This window comes from Scaptodrosophila lebanonensis, unplaced genomic scaffold (assembly GCF_003285725.1).
Source record: "Scaptodrosophila lebanonensis strain 11010-0011.00,11010-0021.00 unplaced genomic scaffold, SlebRS2 tig00000001-arrow-pilon, whole genome shotgun sequence".
Classification (NCBI taxonomy): Eukaryota; Metazoa; Arthropoda; class Insecta; order Diptera; family Drosophilidae; genus Scaptodrosophila; species Scaptodrosophila lebanonensis.
This window is the reverse complement of record NW_022060529.1, coordinates 4,117,601-4,141,011: the sequence shown is the minus strand read 5'-3', so window position 1 is coordinate 4,141,011 and position 23,411 is coordinate 4,117,601. Positions and strand designations below refer to the sequence as shown.

The following is a 23,411-nucleotide window of genomic DNA, read 5'->3' as shown; positions in this document are numbered from 1 at the left end:
TCACTTTAGTCGTGATCAGCACGCGCCAACTGCCAACTATGACGCCATCACAAGCTTGGTTCGACTGATTCTTCTTAAACTGTTTGAACATGTATGGCTTGGATGGCATTCTATCGATACTGCATTTCTCAAATATCACACAATTGCGAAACAAAATGTAATTTAACTTTTTGTCAAGTGACAAGTAATGTCAATTTTTGAAAATTTTGATTTTTTATAAACTTACTTAATGCGATTCATTATGAAATTTAATTTGTACCAATTCAAGCAGCATTACGGATCTCTTATATGTGTTGTTACTGTTTGAGGGAACTGTTCCTCTAGACTGTTGCCTGCTTTATAGATTTGTAGATCTTCTCTTCATAGCTTTCATAAATAAATAATTGTTGAATGAGTTCACTAAGAATAAAGCCTTGATGTGGATTTTGCAATATAAAATCATTACTTCCACTAATTTTGAGCTTCTAAAGTACAAAGTCAAGCAATTATTTACGCTCAATTGAGGCCCAAAGCTATAAATTACAGTTGGCGCTTGCGTCTAAGACTCATGTGTGTACTCGTATCTGGTAACCTGTGGCATTTCCTCAACCGCACAGCCACACAACACTTAGTCAGTCAATCAGTCAACTCACTTGGCCATTATTAAATAAATCCCTATATGAATGTATCATTTGCAAATTGCAAAGCCACAAGCGCTTAAAGTATCTTTTGTAGCTTGCAACGTATCACTGGCGAGACCTTACATCACGGCCGAAATTTGGTTAATTAATTGGATTTTTGTTTAAGACTTAGACAACTAGGTTTTTTTCGGTTTTGTTTTTTGCACAGCTTTCACTGGGCAAGCAGCAAAAGAAATTTTAATTAAGTAAAAGCAGACACACAGAAAAGCAACCTGTCGAATGCCCGCCCAGCTGTGCGATATGCAAGCACCGATGAGAGATATATGTACATACTTGTATAACATTTTCATATACATACTTGTATATTCTATTTCGTTGTCATTATTGTTGTTGCTGTTCCAAGCTTGCTATTATACTCCGAGGCGTGCTTTTGTTCTGAGCGCTGATGTCATTTGGCAATCACTTGTGTTTTTTTTTCTATTTTTTGCTCATTTTCTGTGTATGTTGCGAGTTTGTGAGGCAGTCGCCGCTTAGAAGTCGTCAACACGTCACACGCTCTGAAGGTTACCGAGCGCAGAATCTTGAGAGGAAAGAGGCAGAGTCTCTAACTTTCAAAGGCGTGTTTAAGTCGAGAGTATGAGTAGCTTTTGCTAACACGCGAGACTTGTCAATATGCTGTTTCTGACAAGTTGAACAGTTGAACACCAACAACAACAACAACAATAACAATAACAAAACTAACAACAACAATCGCCGACTACTTGAGTTCGATGTTAATTGTACTTGAATGTGGAATTCGTTGTTTGCTTTGGTCCGTTTGTATTCGCATTTCGGGCTTGTAGGTGCTGTCGCTGTCGTTGAAGCTACACATACTTATAATCCATACATATTTATACATACATACATGTACTATATACATGCATCCATACCTAATGCATTTCGAATGTGGACATGCAAAGCATTTGACTTGGGATTGCGATTGCAAATTTGGCCATTTATTCGATTTTTTGGAGCGTTACAAACATGTATGAATGGAACATGCACATGGACATACATGTAACATATTTTCCAAACTTATAAATACTTGGGTTGGAAGCTACTTACATTCACAGCATATGATGCCAAACATATATTGAAAGCAATTTTTAAGGAAAAATTAAGAAATACTTAGTATAACATTTCAAAAGAACTATTCATTTTATTCAAAAAATCTCTGTAGCCCAAATGCAAGTTTAATGCAAACTATGGACTGTATCATATATGTATATACATAGTTGCCTGAGTAAACAATTGGTATAATAAAGGTAATTGTTGTAGGGTTGAGAGACAAGAGTACAGAGTACACAGGAGTTAGTCATTTTATAGAAAACTTCAGGTTTGTAAAACAATATGCAAATATTTAATATATTATTGCTTAATTTGATAAAAATAATTGAGATACAAGTAGAAATTAAATATTCATTGCATATCATGTAAGGAGATCTTGAAGCAATTACTAATCTGTATCATAATTCATCGATTTCATGGAAATGGCGCAACTTTAAACTGCGTCGCAAAAATTTCAAAACTCAAATGTGCGCCCAAGCTGAAACACGCTCAGAATAATTAGAAATGAAACTTAACGACCTCAACAAGCGGCTGTCTCAGAAGCAACTCCCACATCTCACCCCTCACCGGCCAGTTCCCTCAGTCCACACAATCACTATTTACGCCAATAATAAAATCAGTTGTTTGGCGCACAATTATCACAATTCCCAGTAAAAGGGCTAGAAAACAAACAAACTATGCATATAAATTGTCCGGACCCTGTTCAATTTATCGATTAAACATAGCAGTGGCCGCAGGGAAAGTTCTACAATAGAGTGGCAGCTAAAAATGTAACATGACGCCAAGCATTAAAGCCGCGCCCTGGAAACCGTAACCAACCTTAAAGCCCCAACTGCCCCAACCCCTAATCGAGCCAGTACAAGTACAAGTTTGAGGCCGCGCCGTGACGAGCTGTGATGACGGCCTTCGTGCTTCTTTGGGGAGTTCCATGTCCGAGTCCTGCTACTGCTCCCAACTATATAGTATAGCTATAAGCTGTTGTGTGCGGCCCATGGTTGCTAAGAGATATGGAAACTAGCCAAAGCAATGGCAGCCAACACATGGGGGTCCGAAACGACATACATGCATATGTACCTCTAGAAACTTCTATTTACTATTCTATATTCTGCATACATATGTATGGATATACATATGTATGCCCATATAATTTAAGTTTGGTGTTATCTATACATTATTACGCGATTTGGCCATAATTACGCTCCGCTGATGGCTTCTTAGCATGCAAAGCCGGCAAACCAAAAAAATATGTACATATAGTATGTATACTCGCATATGACCAAACATATAGCGATTTTTGCACTACGGAAGATTTATGAAAAGAAAAGAAAGAGCGCAAAACTTTCTAATCATTTTTAAAAAGTTTTTATAGCTTGGCGGAATTTGATTTGGATTGACGTTTTGGTGCTTTTCACGCTGAAAATTGGAGCATATCCGCTGAACATCTTTAATAATATAATGGGGCCCTATACCTGGCAGTGACTTTATTAACAATGTATAAATATAGTATATCACTCTTTATAATGTGTATCAATCTCTCTTTCAGTTATTATTATTATAAAAAACCGATATTGTGTATAATTAGTTAAGTTTTTCAAGCACTGATATCTCATGTCTTTGCGAATTCGTTACCGTGAAGTCGGACTGTGTATACTCAGCATGCATATGTGTGCATATCTTATCAGTTGTGCGCAGTTAGATAAAAAAAATAAATATTCACATAGAGTGGAAAATCAAAAGTCAGCGAGAAAACGACGCTTGGCGCTTATCATAAAATAGGTATTTGCGGTAAATGAAGGTTTTTAAAATTGTAATACCAAATTTTCTATTTATTAGAATTACCTATAAGCTACCTAAAGTTCCAAATGAATATACAACCGAATTATTTCCGCGCCCATATCTGTTAGATATTCTACATTTTTAAATGATTTGGAAATCTTTGTTAAACAAATTTCCTATCCAAGCAATAATTAATTTTTAAATTTTAAGAATTGTATTGGAAAGAATGCAATATAGTCTTACAATAAAGATCGATTTTAAGATTAGATTTCTAAAAATGTTCTGCTGATATTATTATGCTGCTTCAAATATTTAAGATAAATACAGGAATTTGATTTAAAATATATTAAAGAGCATCAAGTATGTGTACTTTAAAGAAAATTATCATTGTTTAACTCTATATAGATCAGATATATCTACAAGGTAATAAGTAAATTAAATAAGAATATATAAAGATACTGTGTATAGAGTACTGATAGAACTATGTTTGCAAAATTGATTTAACATTAAAAAAGTACAAGGATACACGAAGTATATGTGGCTACTGAATAATTTCCAAGTTCATTAATATTAAAGTATTGCAGATCAATGATAATCAAGTTTTACAAAATATTTATGTTTTTTTACAAGCAGAAATATCAAATGATGAAATTTGAATTCAAATATGTATAAATAAGCTAATTAATTTACATTTCATTTAATTAGTTTATGAGTAACATTCTGTCGGCAGCTTTGAACGAATCCCATATAGACGTATGCATTAACATATTAGAAATGAAGCCTCTATATCATAACAAATTTTGTTTATTTATGTATGTATTTGAAGCTATTGTATTTCGCTGTTTATTTGTAGTGGAGCCTTATCGGCTTATGTACAAGACTTTGAACGATATGTACACAGAATTATAACAGCTGGGTTTTATGGTTTCTAATGAATGAATGCCTAAATTACTGGCTATAAATATGTTATAGTACATATTATTACTTGCGTGTGGATAGTTTATATGTTAATATTGCAGACAGACTTTGTATTTTACATGGTCTTATATTAAATCTAAATCTAAATTGAAATCTATAACCAGTCATGTACTTCTTGTGTATATGAAAGTACTATGTGGATGTAATTGTGATAGGCCTATAAAACTTACCACAAAAGAGTAATTATCCAAAAGTCAGTACTAGCTTTCAAGTACCTTGCGAGCCACTTAATTAAACACTCCAGGGAATAGATTTAATTTTTATTTATATTTTAATCTATATGGACAGTGCACACCATATCAACACTTATAAGTACAAGTAGTACACACATTCAAAACACTTTCATTTTCTTGATGGGACATTATTTTACTTTTATTGTATTTTATCGCTTGCAATTTGTTACTTTTATTATTATGGATTCTTTAATAAGATTGTTGTGCACTTAAAGGTTTGTTAATTTATTATTATGCATACATATGCATATTTCGAAAATACTTTTGTAGGAATATCGAATTAACAAGCCGGTTTTACTTTGCTTCAGTCAGCAGTTTATTATCCAATTTAAACTTATTTACGTTTCTATTGAGCGGCTCGACACCCGACGCTGACGTCTGAGGCGCGCAACGAACGCGAGACGAATGAAGCCACCGCCGCAGCTGCGTGCTGTTGTTGCTGTTACTATGCGTCGGCGTCAACAGCGACGGCAACAGCAACAGCAACAGAGGCACCGACAGCGCTGCTTTACCTGTGTGTTGTGCTTTTAAGATTATAACATTTTTGTATTTTGGCAACACCGGTTTCATTTTATTTTTGCTGTTTGGCTTTTTTGGCTGCACAAAAATGTATCTTAAAATTTTATTATGCGCCTCGTGCTGCGTGGCGAGCTCTTGTGTGACAATTTTGTTTTTGTTGCTGGCATCGCTGCAGCGAATTGTTACAGCCATTTGAGTGTGGGTGTCGACGCAGTGTGACTTTTTGGCTTTTATTGTTGACTGCCGACTGCTTGACTGCTTTTCTCGGCGTTGTCTTGATCTTCGTTTTTATTGTTGTGCGACGCTTCGTGCTAATATGGCAAGTTTCATTCGCCCATGTTGTTGTAATTGCGCACACCTGCGCTAAATTTAACGTTGCGCTCTTCTTTAATTTGTTTGGCCAGCATAAAAACAAAATTGAATACATATGCAATAAATGATGTGCTGAGCTATGGGGCTAGCCCTGCACTTGTTTCACGCCAGTCATCTCTATTTTTAACTACTGCTCAACACTTCGAAACTTGCCCGTCTCACCTGACACCTTTGACAACAATTTAAGCGAATGGGACCGATCGCCTTTGATGATATTGTTGTTGTTGTCACACACACTCATATTTGTAAAGCAATTAAAAATAAATGCTTCCGCTACTGAAGTTTGTTTAAGAAAAATAGATGTATTATAAAATAAACAAACATAAATTAGAAAACGGCCGCCAGCGCAGCAACAATGTGCAGGAAATGGGCGTGTCATGTTATAAGTATAGTAGTACCTGAAGACAAAAACAACCACAACTAAGCTAAGACAACGCCGACGCGTGCCAAGTGACAATCGGCTACGGCGAATGGCCCACGCCGACGCATATCAATAACATTTACATACATACAAACATACTTGCACATATATGTACATATGTATGTACATACATACATATACTCATATACACATGGTATATACTAATTGCATACACAGCTAAAGTATAAATTTGATCAAGACATTAACTTTTTACAAAGGTAAAGAAAATTGTTTGAAAGATCTTTACTGATCAAGAATACGAAATATACATACATACATAGTACGTATGCATAGATTTGTTCTTTTTGGAACCTGGAACATATTAAAATAATCAAACGGATGTGTATAAGTAATTAATTCATGAGCGAACTATTTGTAGTTTATTAATAAACAACTTATCCATTTATCAGTATTAATATAAGCTAAAAGCAATCCAATTTGGAATAAAGGAATGCTATTATATTCAAATTCCAACTAAGAAACCGTTTTCATCGCTAGAAGTTCATTGTTTGTAGAGCTCCCTGAAGAGTTAGCTGCTTGTCAATTCATAGCTCCTATTTAAGACAGAATGGGCAGGCAGCCCTTATTTGTGAATCCTAGGCAGTTATTTGTGTTTTATGTATGTCAATGAGAATTAACAGAAAATATTATACATATATCATGAGTTTTTCAAATTTATTTTTAGTCTTTAATATTACAAAACCATAAATCTAAGATCCATTTGAACTAGCAGAGAATTCTATTTCTGTTCTTTTAGTGAATTAAATTATGTTTCGGCAAGGTTTTTATTAATATTGTCATTTGTTAAAGATTTAGTCTAAAGTAGTGTATGTATGATTAACAAAAACTTTACAGACATAGGCTTTCACTCATTATACTTCTTACAATATACGAGTAGCTCAAAACCGAGTTAAAAGTTTTAGTAACATTCAGATTAGAAGTTAATTATTGGATTCAAAGACAACATACACATACGTATATACAGTAATTTATTTGAATGGTGTTAGGAAGTTCGTAGCTTACAATATAGTTTAAGTTACTAGACAAAAACAAAAGTACATAAAGCTAGTGCGTGATATTACGACTTTGAATAATATCGCTAAAAGAATTAGGTGGCAACCAATTTGGAAATGCGAATCACTGCTCAGGCGTGTAGTACATAGAGTGTAAGAAGAGACGCGTCACTTCACCAATCACTGAACGATCCGGAACTCTCTGGGCCATGCCATATAAGGCCATTTTGCCTACGACGGGCTGGCCAGGATCCTTCAAGATCTCAGCAGTACAACTGCGCACATCGTCTATGAATTTATCAGCTACGCCTGGTGCTGTATGCATATCCGTTACGCAGATGTGTAAGCTGTGGGGTGTTGGTGAAGAATTAAGATAAGGGGCCTGCTTACTACAATAAATCGAACTTACCCTGATGGAAACTGCAACGCGTTTAGGTTCCAGCCCAGCTTACAAAGGGAATCAGATAGACGGAATATGTCAAAAACATTGGAACCAAGAGCAATTACTGAGGTGGCGGGCTTGCCAAACACAAAAACGCCATCAATTTTGCGTACACTGGAAGGCAACAAATTAAATAATGATTCGATGGAACTACAAAAAGTGAGCTCACCCCTGTTCTATGTAGCGAGCTGTGTCCATAATGCGCTTGGTGGCCTCCAGATATCCATCGTACCCAAAACTCATCATCGTGGCCCAGCAAGCGGCAATGATGCCGCCTGCGCGCGATCCATTTACGGTTGGCGAGCCATACACACCACCTGGCCAGTCCGTGGTGACCGTGAACTGATGGTCTTTGAATTTTTTCTCTGAGTACAATATAACAGAAGATCCTTTAGGCGCAAATCCGTATTTGTGCGTATCGGCCGAGATGCTCGTCACACCTTGCACAGCAAAGTCGAATGGGCGAATCGAGTAACCTGCATGACGCACCAGAGCGACAAGAAAACTGCCCAAACAAGCGTCCACATGTACGGGTATGTCGTGCTTGACACCCAAAGCAGCAATAGCCTCGATGTTATCGATGGTGCCATACGGAAAATTGGGCGCGGATCCAACGAGCTGCACACGAGTATTTATTAGAAGTAATAGTTTTTTCTAGGATGCTTGAAGAACCTACCAATATAGTATTGCTGTTGATGGCACGCGTAAATTTCTGCATGTCCACTTCATAGGTTTTGGGATCAACGTCCACATAGCGGACATGTATGTTAAAGTACTGGCCGCCCTTGTCGAAGGCCGCATGCGCTGTGCGTGGCACCACAATGTTAGGCTTATTAATGCCGCGCTCGCGTGCATAATCTCGATACGCTTTCATGGCCATCAGAATGGATTCGGTGCCGCCGGTGGTCATTGTGCCGCAGCTGTTCTTGTCACCATGAAACAGCGTACAGGCCATGCGCACCACTTCAGCCTCCATTTTGCATATGCCCGGAAAAAGATCTGCATGCAGGGGATTCGTGTAAGACGCCTTGCCGTACACCTCCGTAACCAATTCGACTAGCTCAGGCTTGAAGGCATAAACGGCACCGGAGACGTGTCCATCGCGCCAATTATAATGTCCCGCATTCAGATGATCGTCCACCAGACTCAATATCTGCTCCTTGCTTAGACCCTGCTCTGGAAGCTGTAGAGAATAGCTTAAATGACTGTTGTTCTTCTGTATATCAGCCTCAAAGTCTTTTTTCGCCTTGCTCAGCTCGGCTTCTACTTGCCGTCGCACGGACGGTATTTTCTTGGCCAGTCGAAAGAATTGCCGCTTACTGCGCACATAGAGACCTAAAAAAACGGAAATGTTGATAAGAGTTTAATATTTTGATATGGAAAGGAAAAAGTGACTTTTGTCCATCACCTGACTGAACATTTTGAATAACCATATCAATAATTGAATTTATTATAATACATGGATGCGCATTTCTAATTAACAATAACATTTTAGCCGCCCCAGACGCTTATCAAATATTTAGGCAGACTTTCTAAACCTACCACCGTACACCCAAACCCATACAAAGTTGGCCAGTTATCAAGATTTACGAGTTGGCAACTGTAGGTCGGCTACCCGCATTTTTTATGGCTCATTGTTTGGAGCTTGAAAGTTCAATGAACAAACGAAATAAACTGGTAATTAAGGTATTCCCTTTATTGAATTTTCGAACGTGTTGACTACAATACAGAGTTGGCTTCTAAAGTGATATTAATTTAATATGAATATTTAGATTTAAGTGGCATTCCTTTTAATTTAGGAGAACATATTCCTCTCTACAAATTATAAAAAATGTTGAAACTATGTCTGTAGTACATATATGCAACAAATACTTTTTTTTAATTATTTCTAGATACCAGTGGAATATTTGGTATATTAATCAAAGAACTCTTTTATACTATGTACATATGGGAACAATTATGCTATTAATTATTGATATGCATTAAGGTATGCAAGAATTTCAAAGACGACATTTTTCCTTTTTAAAAGAAAGTGCTCCCATGTGGGTATATTGATCGATGGATGCCTTTGGACACATTTTAATCTACGGCTAATCTGGAACTTGAAATTTAATCTCAAATAGTTTTATATAGAAACGCGAGTGCTCAGTAAGCGAGTGCAAGCTAATCGTATATTTGGGGTCAACCAAAAAATTGATAACATCTTGATAGCTCGAAGCAGCGATCGAGGGTAAGTGCGGGTTTCAACAGTTTAAAGATTATGTAAAGTTCAAAGTAACACATTCCTTTTTGTGTACATGTACAAGAGTACTTATGTATTTCTTTTACTTGGCACTTGTAGGCTCATAAGTCCATAACGGAAAGTAAACTCCCAAGATAAGATTGTATTTATGACTGTGCCTGTCATTATGTTCTGATAAAAAACTGAAGGTCAGTGGACTTTAACTAAAACCGATGTCTGTCTGAGTTATTTACAAGAGTTCTTATGAGTCCTTTGTTAATACTCACTTTCATCCTGATTGAAAATTGTCCATATCCAAACTGTTCCCAGCACTGTTGTTGCTGTTATAGTTGCGATCTGCCAAGGCTCGCGATTACCAAAGGCACGGTTTATGCCCTCTGTAACGGGCTTAATGCAATCGCTGCCAGAAAACGGACGCATTTTGCACGGTGGGTCTACGGTGGGGCTACGCGCAATCAATTTCACCTAAGCAGCGTGACTAAAATTAAAGCAAACCCTCGTTTTTTAATCGGGCGAGCGCCAATATCAACACCGCATTCGTGCGCTTCACTCTAATAACTGAAAGTAATGAACACTCGTATGTATGTACATATGTTTATTTATGCCAATATATGGCGTTGTGCTGCTAATCGCGCACAAAACGGTATATTAACTGATAAATGCATGTAAACTTATGAATGTTGAAGCACACACCAACACATACATTCATGCATGTGACGTGTGTGAGTATACAAATGTATGTATGTACATCGTACATTAATAGATCGTTGTTGTTGCGTGCTGCTCAGCTGTTGCAATTGCATATACAACAAACGAATATAAGATGCAATTGTACAAGTACCTGTTGAATTGTGTTAGGTGCGGTCAGCCACTTAATAGTCCAAATTCATATAATTTTTAGTAAGCAATTTTGTGCATATGTATTTATATTGAGCACAACCGGGTAAATAAGACTACTCACATTTTAATTGTTTATTACATTTCGTTGGCAATATCATATGGTGGCCTGGTTGGCCGTATATATAGTGTTGAGAAACACTGTTCTACAGCTGATTTGCATCAGTTGAGCTGGTATCGAAAACTACTTATTAATCAGCTGTTTTCTGTCACCAGTTGATTTTTGAAGTAAGAAGATAAAATGCTGCGCAGCTTACAAACTTGTTTAAAAATAGTAAGAAAATATCAAAACAATAAGTACATTTATGTATATATTTATTTGCAAAAAACATTTTAAATAGCATTCCCGCTACGGGGCGTACCGCTTGGCCAGCAATGCCACAGAAGAGCAACAACAATTTGTATCAGTTTCTGAGATTTCTGGCGTTAGAGAAATTATGTTAAATCATCCAAAAACATTAAACTCACTATCTATGGACATGATGACGGCTTTGCAGGATGCAATGATAAAGGATGTGGATGATATCAATTTGCGTTGCATTGTCCTGTCGGCCAAGGGTAAAATGTGGTCAGCCGGACACAATTTAAAGGAGCTGGTATGTATTATAAACGAATATTGTAAAGTGCATCCATAAAATGAGCTCTGTGAACTACATATGCTCCTCTAGCAAGGTAATCAGGAGATCCAGGAACGCGTTTTTCAAAAGTTGACCGACATAATTAGTACTATACAAAAAATACCAGTGCCTGTTATTGCCAAAGTAAATGGATATGCTGCGGCAGCCGGTTGCCAACTAGTTGCTTCCTGCGACATGCTCGTTTGCAGTGACAAGAGCATGTTCTCAACGCCAGGGTATAAGGGTCACCAATGCTGAATGTAGTCTTATATAACCATATTTTCTTTTATAGAGCCAGTGTTGGTGTATTTTGCTCTACGCCGGGTATTGCAATTTCACGCATAATGCCACGCCCCAAGGCTGCTTACATGCTCTTGACTGGCTTGCCTATAGGAGGCGAGGAGGCTTATATAGCCGGTTTGGCCACCAAGGTAGTGCCCGAGGCGGAACTTGATGATGAAATAGATCGCATCACTTGTGCCATCAAATCGAAGAGCCGTGCAGTCATTTCATTTGGGAAAAAGTTCTTCTATCAACAACTGGGAATGCCCTTAAATAAGGCTTATGAGCAGGGAAAAACTGTAAGCGGTTGCAATTTAAAATGCTACTTGTTACTAAACAAATTTGTAAATAATTTACAGAAAATGTGCGATAATCTAAAGCTCGCTGACAGCCAGGAAGGCATCCAGAGCTTTATAGAGAAGCGCCCACCTAAATGGAATCACGAAAACTAAGAAATTAGCAAAGCAACTTCAAATTCAGTGGGACCAGATGTGCATTTATTTAGTATATGAAGAAATTAAACATTTAATGTTGCCAAAATCTTGCATCCTGGCTAGTTAGTTGGATAACGATAGCGTGGCGCATAGAGTTCGATTTCAATCTCGCTCTCATCGGAATCATCATCATTGTCATCGAACTGAGCCAATTGTGGTAGATCCAATTCAGGTATATCGCCAGCCAAAATCGGTTCACGATGTTTATCATGTTGGGAACGATGAGTTTTAAATCTGCTAATATTCTCTAGGACATTCTCTGGTTCTGTGTCTGGAACAACATTTTTCAATGTTGCTGTTTTTTTCTCCCCCATTTTAAACAAATATTTTTGGGTTACAAACTGATCTCTGGCACCAACTGCTTGAAACTGACAAAATAGATGTATTTGTAAGATATACATTGTGACATTTTATATCCGGATTGCTACATTCCTAAAAATCATGATTTAGCTTTTATTGGGCCATAAATTGTTGGTGCCCGTGGCTTCACATGACTGCAGCTCCTCGATCGCTTTTAATAAATTCGCTTTCTCATCAGCAGAAGGCACTACCAAATCTTCCGCCAGCTCATATATCCACAATCGGCCTGAGGCATCGCCTACTGCCAGTTTCTGGCCATTGGGGAACCAAGAGAGACGATTGGGCGCAGCATCTATACCCACTGTTATGGTTGCAGTTGGCTTCACAGTGCTATAATTCAAATACCAGACGTCCAAACGGCCGCAGCCTACAATAGCAGCAAATACAGCCGGATTAACAGGCGACCAGGCCACGTCCATTACATAATCCGAGTTGTCAACTAGTGAGCCAAGTGGTTGTGGGTGCTTCTTCGACCATACCTTTATGGACCAATCCATAGAGCAGCTTAAGAAAAGATGATCCAGTTGGCGATGACAGGAAATGCCCGTAACGGGCGCCTCATGACCAGCAAAAATATGTTTTAAGCCACTGGTTCGTTGTGCCTTGAATACATGACCCCGCTCACTGCCCACCAACAGGTCGCCATTTATGTCGAGTTCCAGGCATGTGGCACCGATCTTAAGATTCGCTTGGCTCAGCTGAAGCGTAGTTAGTGGACGGGATAGCATTTCCTGACGCCAAGTGCACAGTTTGCCATCCGTAGATAAGGTTAACAGTTGATTGTTGTCCAGCTGATTTAGCCCGCAGATAGGCTGGAAATGAGCAAGCGGTGTCAATGGTGTGCGAAGAACGGGTATACGCAGTGGTGCACGCATATCCCAGAGCTGCACATGACCGGCATACGTTCCACCTATGACGATCTGAGTATGGTTGAGAGAGAAGCAAGCGCTAATCACGGCGCTTTCACTGCGGAAGGTCTCTTCTGGGGTCTTCTTGCTGGCTTTCAAGTTCCAAAGCATCACGCAACCATTGCCACCTTGGCGACTGTTGATATACTGGCTCTGGTTTTGATAGCTGGCTAAAATGAGCTCGGCATATTGGTGGGAGCAATCCAAAGATGTGATGCTGTGTGGACGTGTATTGGGCTCGTCCTTAAAGCAGCGTTGGAAGCTAACAACTTTAGTATCGCTGCCGCCTTCAAAGTCAAGCTTGGTCCTATTCTGGCCCAAGATGCGTTCCATAACTCGTCCGCTGCGTAACACAGAAGTCTGGAATTTTGTACTCAAAGTAATAGCTTCCTTTTGTTCCAAGGTGTAGGTGGGAGAGGGGGAATTTGGCGGAGATTCTGGCTTTTCTTCCAGTTGCTCAATAGTCATTTCAGTTATGGAATTGCTCCTGGGTGCTGAAGGCACCGACTCTGATAGTTCCACATATGTGAAATAAGTTTGTGTTCCTTTCGTTAGGTTAGAGCTTGACTTAGGCAGAACTTCTATGTCCAATAACTTATTTTTGGTAATATGAACTTCTTTGGGTCTCGACAGCTGGGGCTTTGCGACGCTTTCCGCTTTATCAAGGAAATTTGAAAACTGAGCTAAAAACTGTTCAAAATTTTGGTCTGGCTCAAATGTCGAGAATACTGTCGGAATTGGTTCTTCCACTTCTTTTATTTTAAGTATTGATTTTGCCTTTTCTACTTCCCGTTGACTACTCATTTCTTCGTTTTCTAGGCGCAAGGTGGCCAGTTTTCAGCGTTCCAACTCAGTTCTGTGATTAGGAAACAAAAACTTGACAACTAGAATGACAGTTACAGGCCGAAAGAAATTAAAGTACACAAAGTACATCGAAGAGTTGCCGTATCAAAGAACACATGGCGCCAAACGATAAAAAAGTATGGGGCCAGTGTGGCTTTAATAATTATTCTAGTGTGTCACCAGCAAGAAAAGTAAAAATTAAATGTCTATATGTCAAGCTTCATCATTATAAATCTAGATTTCTGGAGTTTTAATTTGTTAATTGTTGTATTGCGAATTGGCATGCAAGCTTTGGCAACGCTACAGTTTGACATTTTTAAAATTAATAAATTTAAATAATTAAGAATGCAAGTATTTTAGCGCCCTGATTCGAACGAGAGCATTATCTGAAAAAAAAACTCACATTGTTGGTTTCTTGCTAGGTAGTTGAGCTATGCCAGGACCCAAGTGGTGAGGGTAGTACTACCTTTATTGAATTTGAAATATTTCCCATTGCTCTGGCTCAGAGTACTTGTCCCGATTGATTGGATAAATAGCACGAAGGACTATATCTACACAAATTTGAGTAATAAAAGCCGAAGAAGTTAGTGGAGGCATTAACCATACATTTTGATGGGACGTTTTTGATGTATGGTTGTGGTGGAGGTTAGTATCTAGCGAACCAACTAAGGGTAATTTGCGAAGTACCGAATATTTAATAACCAAAGGTTTTTTCTACTGCATTTTTGTTTTTAGTGTACATTCCACATTTTATTTCCATTTAGGAAAAAATAAAACTTATTTTCGTGCTTTCAAAAAATGTGCTTAATTTTTTTTGTGTGTTGTTTATTTAAAGTGTTGTTCATTTTTTAACATTGTGAGAATATTTTGAAAATACAATTACAAAGTTTAAGCGCTTGGCCGTTAGAAAAATAATAAAATAGTTAAATTTAGTTGGCAGTTTTCGTCTGTTTCTTGTTTATTACATTCGAGTGGTGACTACAATTTTGTTGTGACTAAATTTTTTTTGTTGAGTCTTTTTTATGACAAAGAAAATTCTTGAGGGTGGCCGATGTTGCGCTCGAATAAAAAATGATATATATATAAATTTTCGGCTGATAGCTGCTGTAATTGTTATTGCTGTTTTGAACTGTTGTTTAAATATTTTGCGAATTACAAATATAGTTTATAAGCCTAGAAGGATGTGCGATTTGCATACATTATGTTATGTAAATATATGAAAGCGATTGTATATATATTCATAAAAGAAAAGTTAAATTTTCTTTTTAATTATTACGTGCTAAACGTTCTAAAAGTAGAGCAATATATTAAGGCTGTGCAATTTTATTAAGACGCGATCCCCAAAATTCGATTTAAATTAATTAGTAGATCCATTTCATTATAATGCAAAGAGAATTATGCAAAGAATTATTTAGTACCATGTGCTTTAACCTAAACGTAGTTAGAACGGAGCCCATTGCCGATTTGCGAAAATCTGTGGGTTTATAAGTCTACAAAAAAGGAACAAAATGGTGTGTTGTGTGTGTGGGCGATCTTGTTGTGGTGTAATGTGTTTTCTTTTTCGCTGTGATGCTGCCAAGTCTGGTGAGTGAGTGGCTGCCTTAGACCTCAGTTACTGGACGTTTCTCAATCCAGGCCTTGATGGGCTCCAAGGCGTTGATGGTTTCGACGACGGCGCGCAATGCCGGATAGGGTTCGAGCAAATCGCGCTTGACCATGTAGTTCATGTAGTCAGTGATGCCAGCAAAGTAGACATCGGCCCAAGTGAGCTGTGGACACCGAAAGATTTGAATATGTCCGGTGTTTGGGAAGTTTGTTTTTCAATAACAATACCTTCGACAAGGCCAAGTGTCCATCGTTATCCTTAACGGTCTGCTCTAGTTTTTCCAGATAGAATGGAATGACCTCCGAGTTCAGGGTGACCAACTTCTTCTCCTTGATTTCGTCCTCCGGCTCGTACGAAACGACTGCAATTTCTACACATTAAAAATTCAAACGTTAATCGAGAACACTGAACATGCAAATGGGTCACACATTGTTCGCTACTTAGACGGAAGTCATTGATGGTGTCAACAACAATATCGATCTGCAGATCCTCCCAGGGTGTGGCACCACACAATCCCACAGTCTTGGCCAGGAAACGGGCCATCGAGATGCTCTGATGAACACGCTTGCCATCCACCTCCAAAACGGGCATCTGACCCATAGGCATGGCTGTTCGGAATGGTCGAAATTAGGCATAGAACTCAACCATTGGTTAACATTGAAACACTTACTCGGCTTAAGGGCGGGCCATTCGTCACGTGTGACACGCACATCCTCGTACTCAATGCCTCCATAGGCGAAGAGGTAACGCAACGGCTCGGCCAAGGCCTTGACATTGAAGTAGAAAAGCGTGTAGGAGTGCTTGATCGGCTCGGTTGGTGCAGCGGGCTCAGCTGGCGGTGCACCCTCAGCGCCTTCGGCTCCCTCGGCAGGTGGTGCTGCCTCTGCACCCTCGGCGGGTGCGGCGCCCTCAGCTGGTGGTGCTTGTGCTTCATCGGCCATTTTTGCGCTTGTTCAATGCAATTTTCTGAAATTATACAACGCATGAAGAATAACCACATTACACATCGGTTCAATTAAGTTTTTACTCAACGGGTTTATTGCCTTCTAGAACTACAAGTAGTATCGTTTTTCTTTGCCTCACGTAAAGAGCGGCAAAAGTTAAATTTGTTTATACTAAAGTGCTTATACGATGTTTGTAAGATAAGCTGTTGTTCTGACAATTTGTGCCAAGGACTCTTTTATTTTTGACGTAACATACACTGCTTTATATACATACGTACCCACAATAAAAAGCGCCTATGTGCACGCAGATTATGAATGATACTTGAGATATAAGGTATACATGTATGTATGTACATATGTATGTGCTAATTAGAAACGATAACTATTCACATGTGTGCATGGAATACAAATCAGAGAGCGTGAGAGCTTAAATTATTCTTCTAACCGGAAAGTGTTCTTTTATACAATAAAACAAAACAACAGTGAGTAACAAGCTAGCATATATTTCAATATATTTCAGATCTGATTGGTTAAACTAAACTATTTTTATATTAAGCTAAATAAATGAATAGGCGCTTTTTAATCAATTTTCAAGTTTTATTTTGCCACTTAAAAGGCAAAATAACGAAGAAGAAGTGCGCAAGCCGTTTCGATAGAATTGTGATAACGGTAGTTACTTTTTTTTCTTACAAGTTGTACTAATAGTAAGTACAAAGCAATAAAAACTGCGTTATGGCCACAGAACAGCCAATATTGATACAAATATATGTACTACAAGTAGAAAGTATTCTTCAGGTAAAAATGTTTAATTTGGTATTTTAAAAACAGTTTTAAAAACATTACGAAAATCTTTTTGCTGTCAATGATTGTGAAAGCTAAACACCTCTTAAAACCTTACAGTTTTATTTAAATGTACCTTTTATACATATGTATGTATATATTTATTCCGTAGCCTTCAGACGGTTTTTCAATGCATACCAAAATATATTGCTGCCTGTGTATTCATCTACATACATAGTTATAAAACTGCATTTATTTGCAAATTGTTGCAACTATTTTCTTGTGATTTATTGCCCAATTATTAGTCAATTATTATTGTTGTTTTTTTCAAGTAGTATGGCCCTAAATGGTAATATAGATACCGAACTGCAATAATATTGAGACAAATAAGTAATTAATCAAATTCATTTCTTTATATGCAAGCGCATAATAACACTGCCATAATATTCTGCTCTTGAAGTTTGTTTATGGCTATAAACCGGAAATGCATACACACCCACGCACATTAACGAAGACGCCGTCGCCTGACAACAACATATCTGTTGGTCTATCACTATGACTCTCCGTCTGTCTGTCTATCTCAGTGTTTTTTTTTGCCGTCTCCCTGTTGCTGAGGCAAGCAAAGCACAAGTCAAGCTCAGGCGACAGGGCGTTGGCGCAAAATCAGAACGCCCCTTTGCCATTGTCTGAATATAGTCAGTGATTTTATTTTATATTTTGTTTTTTTTTTTTTTGCATTTAGTTGACAAATGCAAGATCAGCCTGCAGCGACAGCGTGGGCCATGGATAGACTAAGTCCTACACGGAGACCGGGCCGCAGTTGCCGGTGGATGATATGTTGTGGATTGTAAACCAGTTTTGAGAACCTTTGTCGTCATTTGCTGTTGCTGTTGTCGTTGCACATGCATTGCTGCCACATTTGGCAGTGCGCCCAGTCAGTCAAAAGCAGGCACCTCCTCTGCCCACCTGCCCCCTGGTAATGGTTGATTGCTTTTTTCCCTGATTGCCCTACCTCTGCCTCTCTTTGCCGCTGTCCGCCTGTCCGTATGTCCGCCGCCTCTTCTTTTGCCATTTCGCGAGTCTCAAATTGCAACAATCGATTTTTTCTTTCTCGGTTTCGTCGCTTTGCTGCTTGCCTTTCTGTCTAATCGATTCTTGCGTGCTCGCTTGCACTTTCACACTTGTTGCTGGCAGATCTTGCAACGCTTCAATTAAATATAATTTAACTGTACAACGGGCGGCTGGTGGGGTGGTGTCCGTTGGGCAAGTTTTTTAGTGTCATGATTTAATTAAATTTGGGCTATTTTAGCGCTTTGATATGCATTGGTAATTGCCTTGGATTGCCATCACGCCAAGTCGAAAATTGCATGTGAATGCAATGCAAAACACAGAGAGGGCGTTAAATGGCAACGATTTAATTTAATGTTTGATACTTTTAGATTAAAGGCAGTATTACAAATAGTCCAGATAATATATTAAATACATATAGACTTTATCTACATATGTATGTATGTGTGTCTGTGTCACTATTGATTGGCAAAATGTGGCCTGGCCAAGGTCAAGAACCTCAACACATAATCCTTACGTATGCACACATTCATATATACACATACATACATATGCTTGTATGTGCGAAAGCACGTGCTGTATGAAATTCCATCTGGCCATATGGTCAGCTCCATCGCTGAGAAAACACAGACGTAGCCAGACCGCCTTATCAAATGTTGATGGAATGATGAAATCAGGGGGCGCGCTTATCAGTGCTTTTTCAATTGACTTCAGTTTCTTTTAGCTTTTAAATAAACGCTGGAGGCAATATGTTTATTATTAAACAAACAACACCATATATGTTCATGTATGTACGCGGTAATCAACTGCTATTCATTATCAATTTCAGTTCTTTTTGGAACATTCTGTTCATTGGATAGGTGTAGTACTCTGTGCATATTTGTCGTTACATAAGGATTTTTTACGCATTTATTATTTTTCGAAAATAATTTTTATACGTTTTCAAATAGTTCTGTCTAATAATGTTGTTGGGATTGTAATAAAATTTTCCAAAATATTCCCATGCACAGTGTGGCAAAACTGTAGAACTTTGATGGCACAACTCTTAAATACCTCCTCACTTTTTGAACAACTTTTACGCACTCACTTTATTATTGAAATTTTTTGAATTCTCTATCTCTAGGCAATTCGAAAAAGATTTCTAGAATTGCTTTTTCGATGTTCGATTGCTCCACACACGTCGTTGTCCTTCACATATTTGCTTGCGAATGATTCGAGTGTACTACGTGTCGAAGGCAAGTGAAAACTGCGAATGCAAACGAGTTCAAAACTTCTTGAATTCGAATCTATTGACCCACAAATTTTCGGACGTACAATTAAATAGTTGTCGCTGTCTTTATAGCGGTTGGTGCTAATTTTAGCCACCGCCGACGCCGACAAAAACAAATACGACAACGGCGAAGCTTGACATTCGGTGTTTTGGCTTCGATTTTCTGATTTTCGAAGTTCGAAAATTGTTTTTCAAATAGTAGTGTGCATCTGCGAAACCTTTTGTCATATTACATCACTTAAGTTTTTTTTTTTTATTTTTTTAATTAATTTCACAAGACTGAAGAATACTTCCTGTCCTTCATAGTCCATTTATAGAATTATATGGGTGGCGCCTTACCTTAAAACTGTGTCAAATATTACTGGCACTTGGCTCCAATTAGAATTTGATATTAATCAATTAAAGCCGTTTCTTTTGCCTTACGGTCGGTTTTCGGCTCTCCTCCTTAGCCAAGAAAAACAGCACAAACACTGAACCGATCACAGGAACGATTACACAGCAACTGGGCTTGCAGTGGGCACCATCGCGATTTTTATACGCTCCCCATGCCGGCCACGCTGGGAGAGTACCCCGTTGCTTATCGGTGCGCCTATGAGAGTCCGAGAGCAGAGCCGGCAGCCGGTTTGGAGACAGCGCGTGGGCGTGGGGCCTTCTCCCTCTCCCTTATTTGCACACTCTCCGAATAAAAAATGTAAAACATTGCTTTAAACGATAATTTGCCATGTGCGTACTTTAGTAGGGCTACCAATTAAAGCTGCCATAACTAAATTGATGATAATATTATATACTAAGTATATGTGTATGTACGTATGTACGAGTATGTAACATACTTATACATACATATATCATGAAATGAGAACGCTCAACGCTCTTTAACTTAATACTCTTGCTGCAACCAATATTTTAGTATATTATTTATGCACTAAACTAAATATTGTGCTGGACAAATTTAGTTTTCAATTATGAGACAATTATGACTGGTAACTAAGTCTATTTCAATATTTGTTAAGCTTTTAGTTGGCCATATCGTTTCAACAGTATTTGGGCTTTTAATTATCGTTCAAACAAACGGTTGAGGTCTAAATATAAAAATAGATGCATATTTACATTACTATATATGGATAATATTTGCAAGGCGCCAAAGTAAAGGCCAACTCTTTAGTCCAGGACCAGTAATTTAAAATTGATTGAGGATTAGTGAAACGTGTGCATTCAAAATACTGAAGCTGTAGCTAACTTAACTTCTCTTGGGTTAGCATTTAAATAAATGAGGCGGCGAATAAATTGCGGGGAAGAGAAATTCTCAGTGTCGATGTAGAGAGAATGGAAATTTCTCTAGGTAATGTCATTTTACGCAAGACGTACACCTACGCCTCAAAGTTGGCTGCATTGCAGATTTCCTGAGCTACCTATTAGCTTATGAGAACGAGAAAAATGCGATAAATGCGTTACTATTATAATTAACAAGCAATCAAAGATTAGTAAGCAGGAAATTTGAAACGCCAACATACTGTATTTCTGATTTTACCTCGAATTTTTGCACGGCGGTGCCAAGTCGGTGCCAGGCAGAGAAATTTGAGAGCCTTTTAAGTTTATTTATGCGAAAGGAGACAAGGGATAGACGAAAACGGACTACCGTCGGGGCGTTGTGTTTACGCCTTTTACGGGTAACTAATTTCAGACGTCATTCTAGATAGAAGTGTTGATTTCGTATTTCCCAAATAATTATACGCATTACATTTTTCGGAATTTATACGAAAAAATTCTGAATCCGTTTAGTGTGTTTTGTTCATTACGCAGATAACACTTAGAAGGCTAGTATCGCTTCAAACATCTCAATTTATAAGTCATGTAAACTATTTTGAAGTTTATAGGTTGCTCCCTTTTATTCCGGAAAAGAGTTTTTAAAACATACTACTCTAACTATAACGAAACGTTTAAGTACGTCGCTACTTGTGTTATTTTTTAATTACGAGAGCAAGCTTTCGACTTTATTTTTTACATTTTAAAACGTCAGGAAATTGGCCCGATTCCGTAATTGTGTCCTGGACTAAGTCATCTATACTCTCATTAAGCTTCTGATTTTCTTTATATACTTAGTATGTACATTGGTTCAATTTTTAATTGAATTTATACTACCAGTATTCTGCTATGAACTTTTGTCAATATGGGTGTTAAGTGAACAGCAGCGAAAAGCTGTTTAAAGCAGTGTTGTTGCTTTGGCGCATGTATATTTTAATGTTTAGATTTTAATCGAAATTAATTTTATTAAAAATGTATAAATGTAGCTTGTTAAATAAAAAGATAAGTTTTAAGAATACGCTATAAATGGAAAAAAATTCGTATAAATAAAGAAATTATTAGTTTAATTAAGTTGTTAATATATTTAGTATCGGCTCGAACGATTATTTTATGATTTTACAAAATTCTGGAGTACTAAAAGCTATGAAATCTCTATTGAGGTATTCTTAATCTGTCTTTGTGGTAGCACTAAGCAGAGTTGCCGTATGGCTAAAATTCAAAAGCCAATACCACAGGCAACTGCTTGTTTTTGTCATAAATGAAAAGCTTGTTGAGCTTTTTCAAATAATGGCAGTTGCGTTGCAAAATATAGTTTGTTTGTGTGCCCTTTGCACAAACAATTTTTTCCTGATTCGTGAATTATTTTCAAGCATTGTGTGACATATTCTTAAGATGGGGCTTCTAAGATGTTTGATTTTTTTTTTAAAAAGTATACTATACTTTTTAGTATTAATGTGTTTTGTCCAACTACATATGTATACTTTTATATCATAGATATATCTATATGTATAACTTCAATAATCATTAGCACAGGTTTAGGTGACTCCCCCAACGATTGAGGTTTATTTTAAACCCATATTTATTAAAGAGGCCTTCAAGATTCCAAGCACCTACATACATACATAAGTATGTACTTGGTATAACGTTGTGCAAAGATAAGCAAAAGTTGTACAAGAAATATATATATGTATGTTTTTACATACATATGTATATGCGTATAGAAAGATAAATAGAATGGGAAACGACGCATTTGGTCAATTGGCCTCAATGCTTGAGCTAGTACTACTTAGGCACGATCGCATTGTTGATAAGCCGATAAGATAATGCATTCAAGATTTGATATGAAATCATTCAATGTATGTACATATGTGTAGACATTTTCTTATATTCAGACAATTTAGAAAAGTTAAAGTTAATTAAGCATGGCACAGCAGATGTTCGATATAAATAGTATTTTGTATTATAATATCAAAGATCTCTGTCGTATTTCGAGAATACTTAATTACCTTTTGAATATAGTATTCCATTTTAAATTACAAATCTTATCAAAATTCATCGATGTGTCATAGCTATTGTGCATGTAAATGTATGTACCTACATATATATATAAGTACGAGTATGTATTGATAATGATTAATTTGGTTCTCCCCAAATGGCTTATACTCTTGTGTATTTATTCGTTGCCTTCGTTTATTAATAATAAAATATGTATGTATATATTGAGGCTTATCATAAAATAAAATCTTCACCCGTCTGAAATTGGTATGTACATATATACATATGTACATATATACATACATACATGCATGCATAATTA

At 37.5% G+C, this 23,411-nt stretch overlaps 4 protein-coding genes across 5 annotated transcripts; 1 reads left to right on the top strand and 3 right to left on the bottom strand.

Moving 5' to 3' along the window:
- Positions 1–6,792: 6,792 nt before the first annotated feature.
- Positions 6,793–10,675, bottom strand: LOC115625653 (sphingosine-1-phosphate lyase). 2 transcript variants are annotated; one of them, XM_030520785.1, is made up of 6 exons: positions 10,565–10,675; positions 9,990–10,281; positions 8,158–8,816; positions 7,651–8,099; positions 7,449–7,595; positions 6,793–7,386 (listed from the first exon to the last, which is right to left on the bottom strand). In XM_030520785.1, the coding sequence occupies exons 2-6, from the start codon at positions 10,141–10,143 to the stop codon at positions 7,164–7,166; spliced, it is 1,632 nt and encodes a 543-aa protein (XP_030376645.1). In that variant the 5' UTR covers positions 10,144–10,281; positions 10,565–10,675; the 3' UTR covers positions 6,793–7,163. The 2 variants fall into 2 exon arrangements, with proteins under 2 accessions (XP_030376645.1, XP_030376653.1); XM_030520793.1 differs by having other exon boundaries at positions 9,990–10,201; positions 10,565–10,646.
- Positions 10,676–10,829: 154 nt separating this feature from the next.
- Positions 10,830–12,059, top strand: LOC115634532 (enoyl-CoA hydratase domain-containing protein 3, mitochondrial). The gene is made up of 5 exons (XM_030532341.1): positions 10,830–10,894; positions 10,962–11,216; positions 11,289–11,473; positions 11,530–11,818; positions 11,879–12,059. Exons 1-5 carry the CDS (start codon positions 10,862–10,864, stop codon positions 11,969–11,971), a joined length of 855 nt encoding a protein of 284 aa, XP_030388201.1. The 5' UTR covers positions 10,830–10,861; the 3' UTR covers positions 11,972–12,059.
- Positions 11,995–14,829, bottom strand: LOC115634530 (cytoplasmic dynein 1 intermediate chain-like). Its single transcript, XM_030532340.1, has 2 exons — positions 14,528–14,829; positions 11,995–14,137 (listed from the first exon to the last, which is right to left on the bottom strand). The coding sequence occupies exon 2, from the start codon at positions 14,083–14,085 to the stop codon at positions 12,460–12,462; it is 1,626 nt and encodes a 541-aa protein (XP_030388200.1). The 5' UTR covers positions 14,086–14,137; positions 14,528–14,829; the 3' UTR covers positions 11,995–12,459.
- Positions 14,830–14,928: 99 nt separating this feature from the next.
- On the bottom strand, positions 14,929–20,280 carry LOC115634533 (glutathione S-transferase S1). The gene is made up of 5 exons (XM_030532342.1): positions 20,132–20,280; positions 16,401–16,696; positions 16,171–16,338; positions 15,958–16,100; positions 14,929–15,893 (listed from the first exon to the last, which is right to left on the bottom strand). Exons 2-5 carry the CDS (start codon positions 16,669–16,671, stop codon positions 15,726–15,728), a joined length of 750 nt encoding a protein of 249 aa, XP_030388202.1. The 5' UTR covers positions 16,672–16,696; positions 20,132–20,280; the 3' UTR covers positions 14,929–15,725.
- Between the last annotated feature and the right edge of the window lie 3,131 nt (positions 20,281–23,411).